At 35.0% G+C, this 22,350-nt stretch overlaps 1 protein-coding gene across 2 annotated transcripts in view; it reads left to right on the plus strand.

The window, feature by feature from the left end:
• The window catches only part of SPIRE2 (spire type actin nucleation factor 2), a 1,014,080-nt gene that overhangs the window by 980,395 nt on the left and 11,335 nt on the right, over positions 1–22,350 (plus strand). For both annotated transcript variants that reach the window (XM_044081853.1, XM_044081854.1), the window contains one exon: positions 19,228–19,343. In XM_044081853.1, the coding sequence (XP_043937788.1) occupies positions 19,228–19,343 (116 nt within the window). The remainder of the gene's footprint in view (positions 1–19,227; positions 19,344–22,350) is intronic.

The raw sequence follows: 22,350 nt of genomic DNA on the forward strand, positions 1-22,350 counted from the left end.
CTTGTAATTACTTCTAGCTAATTATTAAATTTGTTTTGATACCTATTTACTTTTGACTAAAGTGTGTTTGCACATTAAGAAGACCTGTATTATAAGTCTAGTGGCAGTAGAAATGTAGTCTGGCTTGTCTGAGTTAGGATAAACACAGGTAGGCTTAAATGAGAATTACTTGTTGTAGCTAGTTATTCAATTTGTTTCTGATACCTTTTCACTTTTGGCTAACTACAGTGTGCCTTTACATTAAAATGACTAAGACTGCAATACTAGTGACAGTAGAAAGGTAGCCTGGTCTTTCTTAGCTGGGAAAGACAAGGAGAAGCTTAAAGTGACACTGCTACATCAGTCAGATGGTATTTGAGGGACTTAGTTGCTTGGTGTTAATCAGCATTTGAGAGCTAATTTTGCTCTGCCTTTACATTACGAAATTGCAGGATCGTCCTTCTTGTGTCTGAAGGTGTTTACCTGGTCTCTTTGAGTTGGGAAGCACTCCAGGGAGTTGAAAGTGTAGTGTTCATTGGCCAGAGGGCACAGGAGTTAATTTCAGCTTTTCTCTGGCTGCTATACATTAGGTTCATTTGTGCTGTTCTTCTCATCATGCAGCTATATTTAGCAGCACCCCATATAGTAGAAAACACTTAGTTTGTAAAATGTACCTATAAATCTAGTATTTAGGACTTTAGCCTTTAACACAGAATGGCTTTGCATGAAGCAAAGCTTAGGGCAGCTAGTTAGCACATCAGAGAGCACAAATACCAGATCATACCACTGTATAACATCTAGCCTTAAACCTAGAAACCTCTCAGTTAACTATCATACCACTGTCTAACATCTAGTCTTAACCCTAGACACCTCTCAGGTAACCACTGTAAAAACCAAATCCATAAACTATACTAGCCCAACAATAATACAAATTCTGACAACATGAATATGTAATGTCCTAATGCCATTGTGGCCAGCTTGGTAGATGTGGGCATCCTGAAACAATGTATCGATTATCTCATGCACTCAGACAACCTTTTAATCCTTAAAGAAACTAACACAATATGAGACAGATGTACATACATACCTTTCTTGTAGGCAAAACTCTCACTTAGAAGATTTTAATGAATTCATACGCTACATCATTCACATATACCCATCTCCACACACATAGACCTTTTTACGCTGAGACACTTAAACGAAACCTTACCAAACCTAAAAAAAACCTCATAAATCATCAAACAGCAATATCTATCCACAGTAATCACTAAAGCATACAACAAAAGCCAAACTGAATACCACACACAAGCCTACACTGAATGATCTTCCAAGAACAAAGCCCATAAGACAAGCAACACTTTAACTATTATTAACAGGGGATTCTGTTCCTCTTGAACTATGAAAGAAAACCCTGAACAAAGGCCTGCAATTTAGCTACTTTTCTGGCTATAGCTGAATAACTTCTAAGTATAGTGCAAAACAAGGTCTGAGCCAAACATAAATGAGGGTGATTAGAAACAGAAAAGCAGTCCTTTTATAGAAGGTAAAGAAGATAAAAGTGACCCACACAAATCCCATTAAATGTCAATGGCATGGGAATTCACAGTTACTTCCTTATGTCTGGCATGAGTCATACAAAGCATTATGGGAAAGAGAAAGGGTTGAGGGAAAACAACATCAAGTTGATACATCAAACCCCATTGGTAGCCATGTAGTGGAAAACAGGCTAAAATTAAGAATACATTACTTACAGTGATTTTGAGGTGTTAAAATAGGTCAGGAAACAAAGATGGAGTGAAAAAACAGATATTTTTAGTTCTAGGATGGAGTTTTCCTTTAAGTTACTAACAGCTTTCACTCAATGAAGTGACACTCAATCTCATATGGGAATCAGAGCATATAGTCTCTCTCCACTTATTGGATTTTCTTTTCACATCTTTTTATTCAAGTTTATCTAATTTAATATTTACTACATTATCATCCAGCTTAAACTCCATGATTTATTTTCTCTTTGCTTTGTTTACTAAAGTATTTTTGTAATTATAAGATTCATAGCCAGTCCTTCAATTATTTTGAATCAAGATTAAAAGAGCTAAAGGAAACTAATAAAAAAAGACAAATTTAGTACAGTAAGATTAGTGAAGAGGGTGGAACATGAGGTGAACAAGAGTGAGCAAAGCAATAAAGGAAAACAATCATTTGAATGCTGAGGGAATTAGGGGAAGACAGATAAGTGAAGACAAGAAGTTTATTTATTTTCCCTATTTTTTTCATTCAAGTCCTAAAATAACCAGTATCATACACTGTTACTTTTATTTCTTTATTTATTTATTCATTTATTTATCCAGTTTGGTGACCAGGGAAGTCCACTGGGCCAAAGAGCCCATTTTCAGTGGAGGCCCGGGGAGAAAAGCTCCATAATACAATGCTACACCATTTTTGGACCTCTCCCCTATATCTTTCCTCTATACGGCTATGACTCTATTCCAGAAACTATATATCTTTTATAAATCTGCTCTCTCCATCTATCATTCATTGTTTCCTCTTCCTTGGTTTTTCTTTTTCTTGTGTAAAAAAAAAAATTGTGTAATACATAACATGTTTTAAATTGTCAGTCTAGGAATTTTCTTTTCTTTTTTTTTGATTTTTATTTCATTGTTAAAGTCCTAGCTAATCTGTTTCTGTATTTTGTTGTTATACTGCCTATATTCTATGTTTTCTGCTTCTGCTGAAAGATAACATTTTTAAGAAGTACAAATAAAATTCAAAGATAAAATTGATTTATATACAAAAGGTTGAATTTTTTAAATTGTAGGTAGTATGCCTTCAAGTTGGTAGTCCTTCAGTTCAGTACTTTTTGTAAGCATCCTAATTTATTTCTAATAAAGAAATATCTGTCTGGACTTAAAATTACTACACTGGATGTTAAGCACAAAGGTAAATAATTTTAAAATTGTAAAATGACTGTGGACAGAGTTACCACTTAATAATCTTTTTTTCTTAGTTTTAGGAAGTTCTTTCATTGTGTCTAATGAAAGTCACATGTTTAAACATGAAGACCTAGTATTGTGACACATTTTCAGATGCTTTTACTATGAGAAATTAACTGATCCAATATCTATGTTCTATTTTCCTTTGCATAATATTTATAATCTCATGAGTTGATATGTATTTTCCTTCTTCCCCTTTCACTTATTGTATTCCTCTTTCCTCTAATTTTTCATTGAAACAGTTGATATTCAATGCATTATAAAAACATATAATTTACAGCCAGGTGACTTGGGTGCAACTAGAAATTATGCTCTTGATGGCAAGAGAGGATGGTTATTCCTATGCTGGGGGAAGGGTAGTTCAGTGCAGGACATACAGACCAGCCAAGCAGTCCTATTTAGCCAGCAGAGGGCAGCAGAGTCTTTGCAGCAGGAGCAGAGAAGAAACCTGTCGGGTTTCATTATTAACACAAACGAGTGGTTTACAGCAGCAGCAGAACCAGAATATGCTATCGCAACAACAAGGGCGAGCTACGCAACAAGTTATTGAAGCAGGGCAAGTAAATATCAACATCCAGCATCAGCAGCCAGTGGTTAATCAAGGAGAACAGCAGAACAACTTGTTTTTGGGCCAAGCACAACAAGCAGCTATTTCGTCAACACCTACTGTGTTGTCAGGTACTGTAAACTGGGTTTTTAAACAAAATAGCAGCAATACAGCTTGTATACAGCCACAGCAACAGCTCAACCATAACAATTCCATGCCAGAGCTTGCTGTTTCTTCTGTTAACAACTTGAACATTGCTAGTGGTGGTAACAACTTGTGAAAACCACCAATTTTAAGGGACTGGTTAATTAATGGTCCTGCTAGTGATACAGTTCAGCATCAAAGCGGCACTAATGGTTATGGTATTTCAACAAAGCTTAATGACTTGGACAATAAACTATTTAAGTTAAAAAAATTACAACTTGAATATACATACTTGGAATACTGTATAGCTAATGGAGTAGTGCCTAAGGGCTTAAGAACATGGTGTTATTCAGCAGGACTTGTAGAGAAGTCACCATTGCATAATGAATTGATTAATATGTTTGATAGGCATGGTTTTGAATTACTACAGTTATTAATCAAGTAGAACAACAAGGACACTGATTTATTATTGGGACAATGTGATGAATTGGAGTCACTTTTACAGGCTGATGTTGAATATGCTAGGTATAGATTTGAGCATGAATGCAATTATGCCAGCACTGAAAATTTTATCACTGACCTGAAGCGTAAGAAAAACACAAACTGTGCTCAGGGACAAATAACAGTATAGTAGGGGGCAAGCCTATCCAAGACCACCTCGGGTTAATAGGAATTCCTTTAATAATGTAGAAGCACAGACAGGGCAAGACAATACCAACAATGGTATTAACAGTTATAATGAAGATAATCAGCAGGAAGAATTTACAGCAGATCCTCAAGGTAGTAATTATGGTAATGAGTTTCCTCCTTTAAGGAGATCTGAATGGATTAGAAACCATAAGGGTAACAATGAGGTTAGACAGAACTATGGTCCTTATCAGGATTTTTATATGCCTCCCAGGAGGAATCAAAGAAGGGGGGTCCTGAGTTTGGGGTCACCCCCGAGGGGAAACTACTAGATATCTATTGATATCTATAACCTATTGATCCTAAATCCCAAAAAGACCAAACTCCTACTTTTCTTTCCCCATTCTCTTTTTCATCACAAAACCTCCTTTTTTATTACATCTTCTAACAATACAAATATCCAACCTGACACCCACACAAAACTCCTAGGGGTCATTATCAATGACAAACTCAAGTTCAACCTACACATACTCCAATGTATAAAAAAAACAAACCAGAAACTAGGTCTGCTATATCGGAACAAAAAATTCCTAACCCCTGAATCTATACTTACCCTGGGCCAGGCACTCCTCCTCCCTCCCTCCCTCTTATACGCTGCCCCAGTTCTTACCAATATCCAGACCTCCACTCTAAACAAACTGCAACAGACTTACCATAAAATAGCCAGATTCATTACTAACTCCTCATACAACTCACACCACTGCATTTCTTTAAACTCTCTTCAATGGCTTGGACTTCCCCAGTTTCTGCTATCTTATCAATTTCATATGCTACACTCTATTCTTTATAAACCCTCCTTCTGTCCATCTGTATCTTCCTTAGTCTCCATCTACATCCCATTCCGGACCTCAGTACTTCTAACCAACAATTACTTGATATCTACCACCCAAAAAGGTCAGTAGGCAAACTACTCTACAAACACTCCCTTGCTCATGCTTGGAACAAACTTCCCCTTGACTTACGTTCAATCTCCCACACCTCACACTTTAAAAATGAACTAAAAGCTTATTTTCTCAATTCCAGAACCTGCCCTTGCCATGAACCTACCTAGTCTTCCTTCCCTTTATGTACCCTCAAAAGGACCATACTTAGTACCTCATTACACCTCTCTCTGCAATGTGTCTACTATGCATTTGCACAATTTTATACAAACAAAAAATGTTCATTGTTGACCTATTCAACTATATCAATGTAAAACTGTTACTTAGCTTCTTTTTAATGCAACTTTAACTTTATGCATGTATCCCAACATATGTGAATCGTTTTGCTATAACTGCTATTATATCAATATTGTTTAAAACTGTACTTGTTTAAAAATGTATTACTGGAGCTTTTCTCCTCGGGTCTCCACTGAAAATGGGCCACAAGCCCAGCTGGACAAACCCGGTTAACAAATGTCAATAAATAAATAAATAAATAAATAAATAATATCATGAGTAGTTCCCACACTGACAGTTTGGAGGGCATTTTTTTAGAAAATACTGAAAGCATGGCTGGTTTAGTTACCAAACCATCAATTGTTGCAAACACTGATGAGAATTTCAAGATCTATAATTTTTTCTGAAACATGGGTTGATGAGGAAACAGTTAACTTACTAAGTAAAGGTTTCATATTTATTCCTGCAAGTCCACCAAGGTTAGCTACAGTACTATCGGATCTAAAATTATTCTTGAGAAAGGTCAATTTCAAAATTATGTTTGGTGATACACAGTTGCATGAAGCTGATGAATTACATATTTACAGCACATACAACCCCTCCTTCATCCGACGCTAGCTTTGTTTGAAAGGATATGCGAGTTAGACCTAAGACACTTGTTAGCTAGGAAAAAAGGAATTCAAGACAATTTGTCTAAGGATGAAAGGAACATACTCACACATTTAATGCAATAGCAGATTCGGCTGACGAAACAAGATAAAGGGGGTGGGTTGGTCATAATGGACACTTATGACTATAATAACAGAATGTTGCAAACCCTTAGTACTGATACATATCAGAAGGTCAGCAGGAATGAGCTGAACTTGGCATACAGGAGGATCAATGTGATGCTTAATGACCTGTTTTTGAAAGGAAAAATAAGCATAGATATATACAACTACTTAAATATGATCTCACCTACCATTCCAACTATTTTTGGTGTTCCCAAAATACATAAAGATGTGAGTAATCTGCCCTTACGATGCTAGTTGATAGTTGATAGTCGATAACGTATGCTTGTGCAAAATTTTTGGATAGTAGGCTTAATAAATTTTTGGAGGGTCAGGCACATATATGTAAGGACTCTTGGCACTTTTGTAGCTTGATTAACATGATACAATACCAGGAAGAGTTATTCTTGAGAGCTGATGTTAAGGACCTCTTCTTGGTTATTCCTCAAGGGGAAGGTATTTGGGGAAATTGAGCAGTTCTTGTTTGGGCAGGGGGAGCCTCAAGGAGAGATCAACTTATATGTCAACCTGCTTGATATAGTTCTTAAAAACAATTTTTTGATGTTTAATGGTGCCTACTATCTTCAAAAAGTGGGCGTGGCAATGGGTTCACCCTGTGGCATAAATATTTGCCAACTTGGTAATGGTAGGTTGGGAAAAGCGGCATATTTTAGATAATGTATATGCTAATATATTGTGTTATATCTGCGTTATTTGGATGACTTATTTATATTGTGGAATGGTAGCCAGCAAAGGGCGGAAGAATTCCTGTCTTATATTAATAATACTGCACATGTTTTGCAATTTACCCATATGATTGGGGATCAAGAAATTAATTATCTAGATGTCAACCTCAGTAAGGACAGGGAAATGGCAAATTTACTGCTAAAATACATAGGAAACCTACCTACTCAAATTCCTATCTACTCTAATTCCTTTTTACACTTCACAAGCTCCCACCCTATGACCAACAAAAAAACAGTTGTTAAAGGGCAATTTGTCCGAGCCACTAGGATGGAGAGCAAGGATGTTGACTTTGCTGAAGAGTGTAGGAATTTAATGGGTATGTTTATAAGTAGGGGTTAGTCAAAACGGATGCTGCAAGAGCTTTTCACTGAGGTTGAACATAAGAGAAAGAATGGTAATTTTAAACCTATCTTGCATCAGTAAGGCCCTATAGGGCTGCATTTAAGAACTTGTGACAAGAAGAGTATTGATTATACAGCCACTTTTACTTCCACATTTAATACACAATTTTATGAGATACAAGCTATTCTTGTAAAAAATTGGAAAATAATTGAGGAGGAGGTATCCATAAGAGACAATTTGCAGGAAGGGTTAAAATGGTGGCAAGAAGAGGTACAAATTTAAAGGCACTACTTGAAAGTGGTGGTAGACCTTTAACACAAGGACAAGGAATGAAACAGTGCGGTATGTGCAATTTTTTCAAATTTATGTATCAAGGGCAGGTAGTTGAAATTAATGGCACAAAGTGTACAATAGGCTGCAAGCTGATCTGTAATTCAAAAGCAGTTGTTCATGTAGCTAGGTGAAACCAATGCCCTGCTTTTTACATAGGAAAACTGACTAGAGCCTTGAAGGACAGAGTATATGAGCATTTATATGCTATCAGGAAGTTAAATTTAACTAATGCTTTGGCTAAGCAAGTGCATATGTATGAAGGACACAGTTTATTTTTTGTGGTATTCAGCAAGTAAATGAGGAGCTTAGAGGGGGACCCATGGATGCTGCACTTGGAAAGGGCTGAGTTAATGTGGCAGCTATCTTTATATTCCTATGTGTGGCCCGGGCTTAAAGATTATTGTGCAATTAATAGTATATTAAGGCTAAAAGCTTTACTTAGATAACAGAATGTTATCACAGTTTGTATGCACATATACATTTTCTAGTGCATGTGTTCTTGTGTATAAATGTTGTAGTGCTTGGACATGTAATCATATGTGTTTCCATTTTTATTATTATCATTATTTTTAAGGTGTTTCTGTAGGCAGACTCAATGATTTTTAATGTACATCAATTTGTAGTAGGATTATGTCAATTTTTAACAACATGTAGCAGTGACAATCCAAAAGGAAGCTTTGGAAGTTTAAAAAGTAAAATGAAGTTTTGAATTCCTAATTAATGACATCACTTCCTTTGGAATGGTACTTAAGGGATTTTTAATAACTGAATGGTTGGTCTGATGAAGTTTGTCAATGCACAAACAAAAAGCGCTTAACCATTGTAATAAATAAGAGTTCAGTCTGATTCCTGGTCGTTTTTATTGCTATTTTTAGACTTGTAGGTTGGTCATGATAGGGACTCAATATAGGAGAGAAAGCAATATGTAAATGGTAGCTAGAGTTACAGTACCTTGGCAGAGTCTGTAAGGATTTTTTTTACTCTTTGTAGGTTGCATAATTTTTTTGATGGGTTTTCTTTATGCTGTTGTGGATATGTTCGAATTTAAGATTGTTGCCAATTGTCATGCCAAGTAATTTTGTAAGAGGGATAACTTCAATCATGGTATTATTTATGTAAGAAATTTTAAAGTTGTTTTTCATGGAAATGGAATTTTAGACAAAAAGAGTAGTAATTTAGTATTTTGGGATTTAGTAGCAGGTGATTATCTTTTAGCCAACTTTCAACAGAGTTAAAGGCTTCTTGAGTAATTCTCTGAAGAGGAATTAGGTTGTTGGAAATGCATATTAGTGTAAAATTATCAGGGTACTGTATGAGAGATGCTAAGTTGTGATAGCGCAAGGGAAGGCAGTTGGTAGAGGAGTTTTTGGTAGATGAAATACATTAGAGATATCAAGGAATATAGAGGAAATATCTCTAGCTTTGCAAATAGTATCTGTGATAATTAATAAGGCTGTAGTAGTGTTATGGGCGGAGATAAAACCATGCTTTGTATGAATCAGGAGCTTTTCCTGAAAAATGTGTTGAATAAGTGCTTGTGAATGCACTTCTAAAGAGTTTTTGACAAAGGGAATAATATAGTGATAGGTCTGAAACTGGTTATTTCAGATGAGGGTCCTCCTTTATAAAGGGAGATGATGAAGAATTTTTTCCATAAGGAAGGAATATATGATCCCTTTGTAGCTCTGTTAATTAGAAGAGACACTGGGCTGGTTATGGAACTGGCAGCCAGCTTGAGGTATTCTGCTGGAAGATTATCCACTGAAGGAGAACAGGGTTTCAGTTCATGAAGTAGAGATTTGACATAGGAGTTTGGGATGAGTTTTAGGGTGAAATGGGGGTGTTTGCTGTCTGAGGAGGGACATGTCAGGATTAATGGGTGTAAAATCTTTAGCAAGGGCATTAATGCTTTCTATAAAATGTGTGTTAAATTGAGCAGCTGTATTAGAGGGAGTGTTACTCCGGCCAGGATTAAGAGTGGTGGGTGTTCCAGGGTACAGTATATTATTTATTATTAATAGGCAACTCAACACTGTAAAACTCCACTGCCAATCATGAGCGAACAAGTGATCCACTGTGGCGACCCCTAACCGGGAAAAAGCCAAAAGAAGAAGAAGACCAGATTTTTTTAGGGTTGGAAGTCTGATTTAGTAAAGGGTTACCGAAGTAAACTTTCTTGTCTGTGGTAATCTGTCTTTTACATGGAAAAAAAATAAACTCATACTCCACCAAGAAATACACTAGCCCCAACTCCAGAAAAGAAGCCCAATAAGCAAGGTGAGCAAATTAAAATCAATAGGATTTATTTGTAAACAACAACACTTGATTTTTATGCACTTAAAATCTCACTGCAATGTGCTTTTCATCCCAAACATATGTAAAATAGGACTTCATCAGAAACACCACTGTAGAGTTACCCAAGTTTTTAAATACTAAAAATTTAATTACATCAATTAATTGATTAATCACTGAAAATCAATTTAACTGCAATACCAAATTGCTTGGACATAATTAAAACTCACAACAGTGTACTGCAGTATGTCAATGAGAAATATTCTACAAAATCACTCAGAAAAGAAGTCTTTTAGTATTGGTTTGAAAAGATGAAAGCATGTGATAGACCTGATTAATATAGAAATGTCATTCCAAGTTCTAGCTACACTATTGGAATAAAACGAAATCCAATAGTTGGTTAATGAAGGATATGTCTATCCCCTTTAACAATGGGTTTGATGAAGTTGAAAAAAACGTATGTGGTTACAAGCCCTACAAATGGACATCCTGTTTTTGTATGAATGCATTAGAGTCCGTAGAATCTCTAAGGGACTTAGATGTTATAAGTTCCCAAATGGGACTGTACCAAGATCAAAATTTCACAAAGAACTGGATAAATTATTCAATAGGCAAGGTATTGAGGTGCTTGAATTGCTTATTTGTAATAACAAATCTATTATTGATTGAATACTGAGGTCAAAAATTTGAACAATAGAATTATCAGTGATTTGTTATTTGACTTGTATAGGGACTGTTATGATAATATTTTTAAGTGTTGGCAGATATTGTGACAAAATTAAAACTAGGAAAAACAAAAAGTGGTTGAGGGACAAGAAACATGATTCTGGGAAGGTGTTCCTGTTTAATACCAGAGTTAGTACTTCAGGGGATCATAATAACAATTATGAGATGAATCTTACTAGTCAGTTGAAGTCAGTTTCTTCGAAACGTGGAGGACATGAATTTTTTAACAGTGAATCTGACAAGATAGCCAGTTACTCTCAACCCCTCAGTGGTTCCCTGGAGGAGATGACTTTGACATCTCTAGTTCACCCCTACAAGAAAAGACAGGGCAGGGACTAACTTTGGAGGAGAAGGGTGAAGGGGACAGGGATTACACAAAGTATAGACAAAGGTTTAGACAAAAATATGGAATGGAATTTTGACACTTGTTTATTACATAATGAGAGTGGAATTATTGTGAGCCACAACAACTTCAAGATACTTAATTACCGTGGCTTAACAATTACTGAATAAAAGAATATTTTTCATAAAAGGATTCACATACTGCTAGATTTGATTTAGCATATTAATTAACTGAATTTAAATTATTTACATGCAGATTAAATGTTGCTATTCAGTTTAGCAATGATGCAAGCTCTAAGTTTACTAGTAGGCTTAAATATAATAAGAAGAGTCTTGCAATACTTTTCTCTAATCCAACAATATTTTCAAACACCACTGAAAATTAGCTTTACTGACACTTCGCAAAGGGTAAAATTAGGTCTTATGGTTTAAAATTTATCAGTTCACGAATCTATGTTATTTATGGGATTTAAAGGAGGATTATTTCTTAAGAATCATGAAACCCGATAAGGGAGGGGGTTAGTTGAAACATCTTGATTACTTTGGCAAGATTAGCAATATCTTGCATGATGGTGAAATATATGTTGTAGTGTCCAGAAATGAGTTGCATATTGCCTATAGTAAAACTGACCAGTATCTCAGAGATATTCTTTTACAAAAATCTTATTGATGTAGCCATTTATAACTTTTTGAGAAATCCTAATCCTACCATGCCAACCATTTTCAGTATTCTGAAAGTGCACAAGAACATACAAAATCACCCTTTCAGGCTGATAGTTTCAGCAAAAGGTTCAAAAACATACCCTTTTCTGGTTTTTATTTATAGGTTGTTAAAACACGTGCAGGAACTAAATACGCATTTGCTCAAAGATTCTTGGGACTTTCTGGGTAGAACAACATCCAACCTATGGGACAAGAATCTGTTGTTCCTGATGACTGATGTCACTGAATTAGTTCCCTGTATTCTGCAAGACCTTGGTTTGGATTTATGTCATGATGCTTTATTAAATTTTGAGTTTTTGTCTTCTTTGGATGTAAAATTAATTATTGAGTACATGGATAATGTTTTCAGTAACAATTTTATATTAATTGAAGGTGAAATTTTCAAGGAAAACAAAGGGGTAGTGATGGGGGCCACTTGTGCCCCCGTGTTTGTCAACGTGGGTATGTTGTTCTGGGAATTTAAATTTGTATTTGGTTCTGGGTTTTACCAACAGATAACATTTTATCTAAGGTTCCTGGATAACATATTCATCTTATGTATAGGACATGCTGATCTGGCTATTAGTTTTGTACATTATATTAACTAAACTATGCCTTTTTTGAAGTACACCTTTCAAATTGATGACAAAGGAGTCAATTATTTAGCCAGTACAATTTTGAAAGGAAGTAAAGTTTTTCCTCCAATATTTTTTGTAAGCCTATGTTTTCTAATAGTTGCCTACACTTTTAACAACCATCACCCATTTTCACAAAAGAAAAGCTTTGTCATTGGGCAATTTATTTGATTAGCCAGTATGATTTCTGACCAGGTTACATTTAACCAAGAAAAACTATTTTAGAAAGATCAAACAGTGTAAATTATGTTCTTAGGTCACAGAAAGGGCACTGTGAAATGTGGGGCTTGTAATCAATGCAGATATATTCTGGAGTCTGATTTGGTAAGGTTTAGTAATTCTTTGGACAGTTTTGTTTGACCTGCTGGAGGTAATTGCAATACCAAAGGACAGTGTATCTTGCAATCTGCATAGCATGCCTGGCGTTTTATGTTGGAAAAACATAAAGCATGCTAAAAAAAAGAGAATTTATGAACATTGCTATGATATTCTTGCACTTAATGATAACAATGCATTATATAGGCACTTCCTGGACTGTAAAACTTTCCAACAATTTTCTTTTGCTTTCTTGGAAAAAATCATCCCTAACATTAGGGGTGGGGCATGGCAGGATATATTATAGCTCAGGGAACTCTATTGGCAAATAAAACTAAATGCCAACCACTTCCCAAGTGATTTTGGTTCCTTAGTTCCTGTTTTAAAACAAATGCTGAGAAACTTTATTTTTTAAGCTTTCCTATATGTGTACAAGTTCGATTTTATATAGTAGCTTTCTTATGAGTGATTTTTTAGTACTTTTCTTGTTAATATATTGCAATACATTGCAGCATGTTTTAATTATGTCCAAGTGATTTGGTATTGTAATTTAATTGATTTTCAGCAATTAATCAATTAATTATGATGTAATTCTGTTTTTAGTATTTAAAAACTTGGGTAATTCTACAGTGACGTTTTGTAATGCAGTTCTGAATCCCGTATGTTTGGGGTGAAAAGCACACTGTAGTGAGATTTTAAGTGCGTAAAAATGAAGTGTTATTTTTTACAAATAAATCCTACTTATTTTTAATTTCCTCGACTTGCTTATTGGACTTCCTATCTGGAGGTGGGACTGGTGTGTTTCTTGGTTCAGTATGAGTTTTTTTTTCTTCTTTTGTTTACCTCCATATCTGCATATCTATATTTTAACCATTCATTCCTTAACCACCTTCTTTTGGAAAGGCTTTAAACCACAGCCCCAGCTGCTTGAGATGATGGTAGCTCAGGTCGATATAAAAGATCCCACAGCATCTATCAGAGAGAAGGGGGAAGTTTCCTGATGCTCTGGCCAAATTTCCCCTAGCGGTATAACTATCATCTCATGTTTCCTCTGAAAAAAAGGCCACTAGCCTAGTGGGACTAACCTATTCAACAAAGCATAAATAAAATAAAAATACAATAATGTATTTTATGTTGCATTATAGGTTCAATTATTATAGCTTCATTTGCATTTCTTTTCAATCTTAATTATTAATCACTTGATAATCTATATACAGTTTAATCTTTATAATGTTTTATAGACCTAGGTTAATCTGCTATTTCTTTTGGGGGTCTAATGACCCCTTTGGTATTCTTATTTTTGAATATCAGTGGTTTCAATAAATGATAAAAATGGAGTAATATTATTTAAATACCAGAAAGTTCACTATCCATTCACTTTGCAGAAACCATATTTACTAAAAAAAGACAAACCTGATAGTCATGAATATATTATTTCCTTTTGACTTGTAACACAAATGTGAGGAGTTGCACTTTTCTGGAAAATTAACTATTGTGCCAAAACTGTTATGCACCTATCATGATAATAAAGGCATGCTTTTGTAAGAATCTAAAAAACATTTAAAACAGAATATTTACTCTAGAAAAATATATTGGGTTGTTGGTCTGGGCCACAACCAGAAAACTAAATATCATTTATACAATATGAGGTGTCTACTCATTCTTGTAAGAGACATAAATTGTATTTTTCATGAAAAAGACCCTTCTACGTGTAAATAATCTATATTAGCTTCAGCAAAATATTTGAGTAACTGTGTACAAGCTCTAAACCTCAAAGATACACTCTTTGGAGCTCTAACAAGAATATAGTTTATTTCTCTATTTCATGTGATAAATTGGACTCATTTGAAACTTATACATGTCCTATCTCAGATCACAATGCTTTATAAATTAAAGTCATTAATAATGAAAAACTTTCTCCAGTAGAATAGTCTCATATATATGAAAAAACACAATAACTTCAAAGACTGTATCCTTAATTGTTTGTTTGTGTCTTTCGGCTTTTCTCGGTTAGGGGTCGCCACAGTGGAACTCCGGTCCGCTAATGATTGGCAGTAGATTTTTACATACCGAGTTGCCAGCTCTGATGCACAACCTTCAACGAAGGTACGCCCATTCACGCATGTCTCCACACAAAAGACGCTCTAGCTGAGAATCAAACCAAACAGCGTCTTACTGTGAGGCAACAACGCTACCGCAGCACCACCACCGCAGTAAAGACTGTATCCTTAATGAAAATAAATATTTTCTCATCCTATTATGATCATCTGTGAAAGTGAATTTATCATTGGTTTTCTTTTAAATATTGTTTATGTAGTACAATATTTAGTTGGTGCAGTTGCATGCCAAGGGTGGAGTGGTAGGAGCAATTTTCCTGGTTACAAGCAGATTAAGAGAATACATTAGTTAAGGTGAGGATGGCAGCTGACCAGGTAGTGCAGCAGATGCAGAAGATTTTGTAATGCAGTACCATGCAGTTGTACTGCACTAATAATATAATGCTGATACTGTATTTGTAGTCACAGCTAAAGTGCCGAATTGAAGTACTTAGTCTTTTAACTGTAGCAGTCCATTTCTTACATATGTAATAAGTAAAGTAGTTTAGATATTGAAAGCTTATTTGATTCTTTTAACTGAATAAAAATACTTGAAAAGTATAATACTAGAAAATATAATCTTTCTCTAATGTATATAAATATTTTGAAATAATTAAATTATAATTCTTGATCGTATTTTAAAACTGAGTCATACTTATTCAGAAATGTAATCAGATATGTAATAATTACTACAGGAATGAAACAGAGTTGTCCTCTGCCCCTGTATTATTTGTCTAGTACTAGAATAATCTGAAAGATTCATGCCTTTGCAATTCAGGGATGGGCTGATAATTAAACTATTTGCAGATGATTTACTTCTCTAGTTTCCAATATACACAGTTATATCCAATGTATAAATAATGCATTGGTACAATTTAGTGAAGTTTCCATTTTACAATGTAATAATAAAGCCAATACCTTTTTATATCAGCTCAGTCTATATATAAAAAATAATAATTCAGTTTCAATTGAGCATGTAGTCATATAAAATAAGTGGGCATTATTATCAAATTTGACTTGGGTCTTCATAATTAGCAAATTCTAAGTATAAAACTTAAAAAAAATTAAATTTAGTAAAACCAAGCCCTCTTTTGAAGATGAATTATTTAAGATTAATTTTATTATCAAAGCTACTGTATAAGCAAACTATATCATTCCACTTTCTAAATAATATGTAAATCAAAATTAATAAAACAGGTACTTTCTTTTTATTGTACCCAACTAAACTTAGAATCACAATGCAAAATTATATAAGAAAATGGGGGAAGGTTAGAATATGATTTCCAGATAATAAGACTTATTCTGGCATCCTGTATTAAAGTAGTTCTGTACTTTTTAAATTCTTCCTACAATGAAGTTTAGAAATATATTAATTTGACGTTAAGCAATGATAAGAAATGTAAGATTCTGTAAACCTTGAACATTACATCATATCAAACTGTATCAAATATTCATTTTATTCTCTTAGTGAATCCAGATATGTAAATTCATGATTTTTTAATTACATCTAGAAAATCAGCCTGTTGATGTATTGAAGATTTCATCTTTAAAGCAAGGAAAAAAGGAATTAAGAGAGCTTAAATTTTGTCAAACTGCTTGGCCCTATGAATCTAGATATCACATTATCTAAATCTAATTTAAATAAGGAGGGCTGGCTTCATGGCCAACAACTGAGGAGCTTTTTAATTCAGAAATGATAGGGTATTCTATCAACTGAAAAACAGAACTATCCCAAAAGTAATACCTCTTTGAAACTCATTCCTTCATGAAAGCCAAAATGTAATTTTGCACTTGGGCTATCTGCAGCTGTGGCAAGAGTGTATGGGGTAATATTACCCAAAACCTTTTGGTCCATGAACTTACAACAGTATTCTGCCATGAATTCATTTTCAGTGTTCAATGTTTAGTGTTGTAGTTATAGCAACTAAAGGCCATAACATTTGACACTAAACAATCTAGTCTCAAAGACAAGTTCACTTACCCAACAGTCTAATTCTTTCTTGAAAGTAACCAAGGAGTTTAGAGACCTTGTGTGCAGTGGCAGTGATTTCCACAATTCAACCTCTTGGACAAAGTTCCCTTTCATTTATGACCCTGGAAATAAAGGTTATTAATAATTGCACTTGTGGAAATGATATTTGGGTCATATTTATACCACAGTGATACAAATTTTGCTTCAGAGTGCCTTCCAATAACACATTTTCCAGCAAGAAAAGGTAATGGTAGAGTAAAAAGGATACAGATACAATACACTGCAGTCAACTAATGTGAAATGTTTAATGACAAATTCTAAAATGATACAATGGTGGTGAAATTATGGGATGTACAAGCTTTCTAAGGTCTAGGAGAAGGAACTACACATACATAAGAATAGAAAAACATATTCTGGAAAAGATTATTTTCATTACTAGATATGCCACTATTTCTCATGCATTCTTTTTACTTGGCAGTGTTTTAAAGTTTTTTTTTTATATACCCCAGAATGTTCACTTAAGATTTCATATAGGTTAGACCTTTTTTAATACCCCAGAATGCTTATTATGTCATATTGGGTAGATCTTTTTTTTCTTGAGATGTAATTGGAAGTACATTTTTTTGGAATGTACAACCTTATAATATTTTAAGAATCAAGCATTAGGGGTGATAAGCAGTTTATTAACTAACACAGAGTTATCTTTATGCAGTCTCTCATTCCAATAGAAGCCTTCACAAAAGACTTTTCTCCTTCTGAATCCACTTTGTTGGGGATACTGGGGTTAACATATAAAAATATGGAGGAATATGAGGTTGAATAACTCAGATCCATCAACAGTGCAGGAATGGGTAGGTCTGACAAATACATCATGTACGCAAAAAGTAAATAATTTATCTAATAGAGAAAAAAGTCTTAGAAAGTGATCCTTTTAGATCACTTATGAACCTGCAATTTTGGTCACTATATATATATATATCTGATTTATGGTCATATCAATAAATATGCCTTGTCTATTTTGGTTTCTATTTTTTCCACATATTTCACTTAGAAAGCTATTCTGTTAGCTTTTCTACATGACATGTCTGCTTAAGGGGGTCTATATTACATGAACAAGCGATCAAAATGTCGAGTACAATATGCTCGACATACTTTGATCGCTCGATCATGTCATCGAAACCCAGAAAGACTGAAAAAAAACAAAATCGAAAGATTTTGTTTGTCCCACTCCAAACACACAACACACACACATGCAACCAATTCATACAAGCCCCTACACACTTACATCACTCAAACACTCAAACACCTACACAAACTCACATACTTTTAAAACAAAGTGGGGGGCTTTGACCCCCACACCCCCCGATGAGGGAGGCTGTGCCCCCACACCCCCAACTAAATATACCAACTCTGAGATCTCTGTACATTGGGGAAAGGGCAATTTCCTGGTAATCGTGCAAGCAATTACCGGTAAATTGCCCTTTCCCCAATGTACAACGATCTTGGAGTTGGTATATAAAATAAAGCAGCCTCTTACGAAGCCATTCCTGACAGTGTAGCGTGTATACGTCACACGCTACACTCACCAAGAAGGCCAACCAAAACATTTCGGAACTCCAAATTTCAACATTTGGAGGATCCGATTACATGAACGGTCGATCAAAGTATGTCGAGTATCTTGTATGCAAAATTTTGATCGCTCATTCATGTAATATAGACCCTGCTTAAGGGATTATGTTACCTAATTTTTATCTTTATTGTAGGCATTAAAATCAAAAGAACAAAACACCAGTAGCCTAACAAACTCGGAACTTCAACTTGGAAATTCATGGTCCCTGTCACCTAATTGGGTGTTTTTTTTTTTGGGGGGTTCATGAATTTCCTTTAAAACTTGTTTTTACTTCCTGTTTTATGGTTCTGATGATATTTTTTACATAAGAGAAAAGTGTTAAACTGTAACTGTTTTTATCCCCAAGTTTTTTTTGTTTTGTTATTAAAGTTCTGAGTTTGTTAGTCAGCTGGTGTTCTTTGTTTTGGATTAGTATTTACATCAGTACCAGGTTTCCTGTTTATTTTTGGATTTATTGTAGGTATTAATTAATGACTATATTTGCTAAGCATGAACACTTTGAAACTAATAAGGTATTTTCACATTCAGTCACCTGTACGGTTTATTTGTTGTATTTTTTTTATTTTAATAATGTCACTGATGGTTTCTTTTAGTTAAATAGTTGTTTTTTCAGGTTTTCAATAAAACTGTTAAAAACTGTCTGATATGAACTGAGTGGATCTTCTAGAATTATAACTGTGCATATTTATCCTATGTGTTCTGTTCAAAGTTATTCTAATTTACTGGAACTTTCTTTTACATGTAATGAACTGCACAACTGTTATTAAAAAATACATACAGATGTACATGTGGACCCAACTACTTTATATCTTTGTATACAGATGAAGGTTCCTTCTAAAAGCCCTGGTCACATTCCTGTTTACACAGTGGGATTTGAAAGCAGCCAAGGGACTGCCTTCACAGGAGCTTCACACTCCAGAAGAAATGAACCTTATCAGTAAGTCATCTTTTTACTTTTTGTTTGACTAAATGTACCCACGAGAGAAAAAATGGAAAGAGGAGTATATTAATAGCAAAACCATAACCTTCCTCTTATTTTATGCATGTCTTGAGTGCCATAGGAGGTATACTTATCTATTAATATTTGAAAGTGCTTCCATTAAGGTATCATAACTTTCAGAATGTTTACCTTTAATCAAATTCAATACATAATGGATCCCTCAGCATTGCCCATACTGACACTACATATATTTTTGCATTTATTTTTTATTTAATTAACTCATTAGTCAAGTAAACACACTAGGCACAATTACTTCCTCTTCGGTGGTGACCTAGGAGTATGGTCTAGTTATGTGACTTCATGAGAGTGACAAAGTAAACAAGTAGAAACTGAAGGCAACAAACCTCAGACTGTAGACTGAATCTCATTAGCAGATTACTATGTTAACATTTTGAGCTGTACAGCAAAGCCTTGGTAAAGAGAGTGTTCATCACTGTCAACCTTATTAAACTTGTAAAAGTTTAAGTTGTATTTTCTCCTTTCTAGGAATACAGCTTTTAATCTGCATATCTACAATTAACTCTGGCATGCTGGCCCTACCTAGCTGACATGATCCCAGGGTATTCAGCTGTAGTACTGATGACCTAACTGACTAGTTATTTAACCAGTGGATATCTGACTGAGGTGAGGACAATCAAGTGTCTGATGTTCGAACGCTTTCCTTGTGGGTTTTCCCAATTGCAGAACACCCTGTAGTGTGAACCAGAGGGTGATGCTACAGCGATGGGTATGATTTTTAGTTTCAAGAACAAAGGGGGGTGAGGGCTGAGAAAGATGCCTCAGTGCATGTGATGCGCATGAGGTAGCAGAGTATGCTCTTTCTGTGGGTAGGCACTGCAATAACTCTCACCCTCCACAACACTGCGAGTCAAATGGTGACAGAAGTGAAAATCGGTATCGGAGGCAGGTAACACAAAAAAATTAAAAGATTTAACTCTAACACAGCCACCCCTGCCACCCCATCCCCATATTTTTTCTGTCACTGAAATGTCTTTAGTACCAAATCTGATGAGGATTTTCAGTTTGTATATGAGCATTTGAATGTTCATCACCCTCAAAGTTTGTTCTACCATCACCAGTCAACAGGCTCAGGCTGTAAAATGTACCTTCTAATATCAGCAGCAGTAGCTGGCCTTACAAGATTTCTTATCCAGGAGGTAATTGCATTTCTGCAACATTTTAAGATTTCGTCAGGCATGTCATTGTTAGCATCGTTAAGCAGCAGGTGTTTCACCTAGTGCTACTCCATCCTTGGCTGTAAATGACTGTACAACAGGTGTTTCACCTAGTGCTACTCCATCCTTGGCTGTAAATGACTGTACAACAGGTGTTTTACCTAGTGCTACTCCATCCATGGCTGTAAGTGACTGCATTATAAGGAATTTCTATGGGTAATGTTGCTGCAAGACAATAAACAGTGATTATGCATTCCTCAATATATATAATAAGGTAAAGAGGACTATCTTAACTACATGCATGCACGTGTGTGTGTGTGTGTGTGTGTGTGTGTGTGGACCTGTGAGTAGGGAAAAGTCCTCTATTGGTGGAACAGGTGTTCCTTCAGTGAATGTTCCCCAAATCGTTTGTACTTGTTTAGGAATCCACTTCCCAGGATGCTCTGAAGGTTCTGTAGTTTTGGGAGTGAATGTAATGTGAAGTTATAGCATACAAGATGACTTCTGTGTGAACTTTTCTCAAGTGTTCTACAAGAGATCAGTCTTATAATGGGGGAGAATTTCACATTTGGCTTGGATTTCTGCTTAGTTGTTCGGAACTTTATTACTCAAGCACTTCTGATATGTTTTTTTTTGTTTGTTTGTTTTTTTAATAGATTTGTATTGCAATACTGACCATATTCTTCATATTAACTTTCCAAAACTGCTGGTGGCTAATATCTTTGAAGGAAAATGTGCAGTTACAAAATTGTAGACTGATTGAGCTGTTAAAAAGGATATTCAGCTATTTCTGTCTTCCCTGAAGGAAGTGAAGCACAATATTTCACAGTTCTTTTAATACAATAGACACCATTTAAGAAATCTCTTCTCAACAGAAAGAGATGCTGACAATTTTGATACAACAACCAGATGTTCGGACTAAAAACATGGAGACTTCTTTAACTGATATAGGTGTAAGGTTAACAGAGGAAGAGAGAAAGTGAATTTTTAATAAAAACAAAATACTGAATTTTTAATAAAAACAAAATACTTTTTCTAAACTATCTAGATAACAAAACAAAAATATTTGGACTACCAGAAAATATGGAGAGGGATAATATACATTTTTTCACCTTAGCATCTGGTTGTCGAGTGCTGTTAGCACACAAGAAGATAGTCAGCTCCATGGCACAAAAGGATAAGACCCTGGCTACAGCACAGGTGACCAGAGTTTAATGCGGCTCAGGAGCCTGTAGGAGCTGACCAGAGTGGACAGGAGTGAGTGGATATTGTCTCACCCATCCTGGGGGGGATGGAGGGTTTAGGCTCTGATTTACCATATGAGTGACACCTAGCAGAGGCATTAGAGTTCACCTTCCAGAATTCAAACCTGCTCTGTCAATAGTGTATCCTGACTGCATAGTCAAGAGGGATTCGACATAAGAAGTCAGCAACCACAGAGCTTACTTTGAGATTATATTTTCTACTTTTGGTTCTTAGAAGTGAAACTAATAATGCAATATAAGGGAAAAAGAATGTTAAATATCATTCTTGTTTCAATTAAATAGATATTTTGCATCATATAGCTTGACTAGTAAGTAGTCTGGTTTTAAGTAATTATGATTTTTTAAGTAAGGATAAAAGTAAGCATTTTACAGTTGTATTGTCTGTGTGTGTGTGTGTGTGTGTGTGTGTGTGTGTGTGTGTGTGTGTGTGTGTGTGTGTGTGTGTGTATGTGCGCGTTGATATATAATCAGAAAATAATTTAACTTATGTTGTATTATTGATTA

The sequence above is a fragment of the Protopterus annectens genome, chromosome 8.part1 (genome assembly GCF_019279795.1).
Source record: "Protopterus annectens isolate FY-2018-M chromosome 8.part1, PAN1.0, whole genome shotgun sequence".
NCBI lineage: Eukaryota > Metazoa > Chordata > Ceratodontiformes > Protopteridae > Protopterus > Protopterus annectens.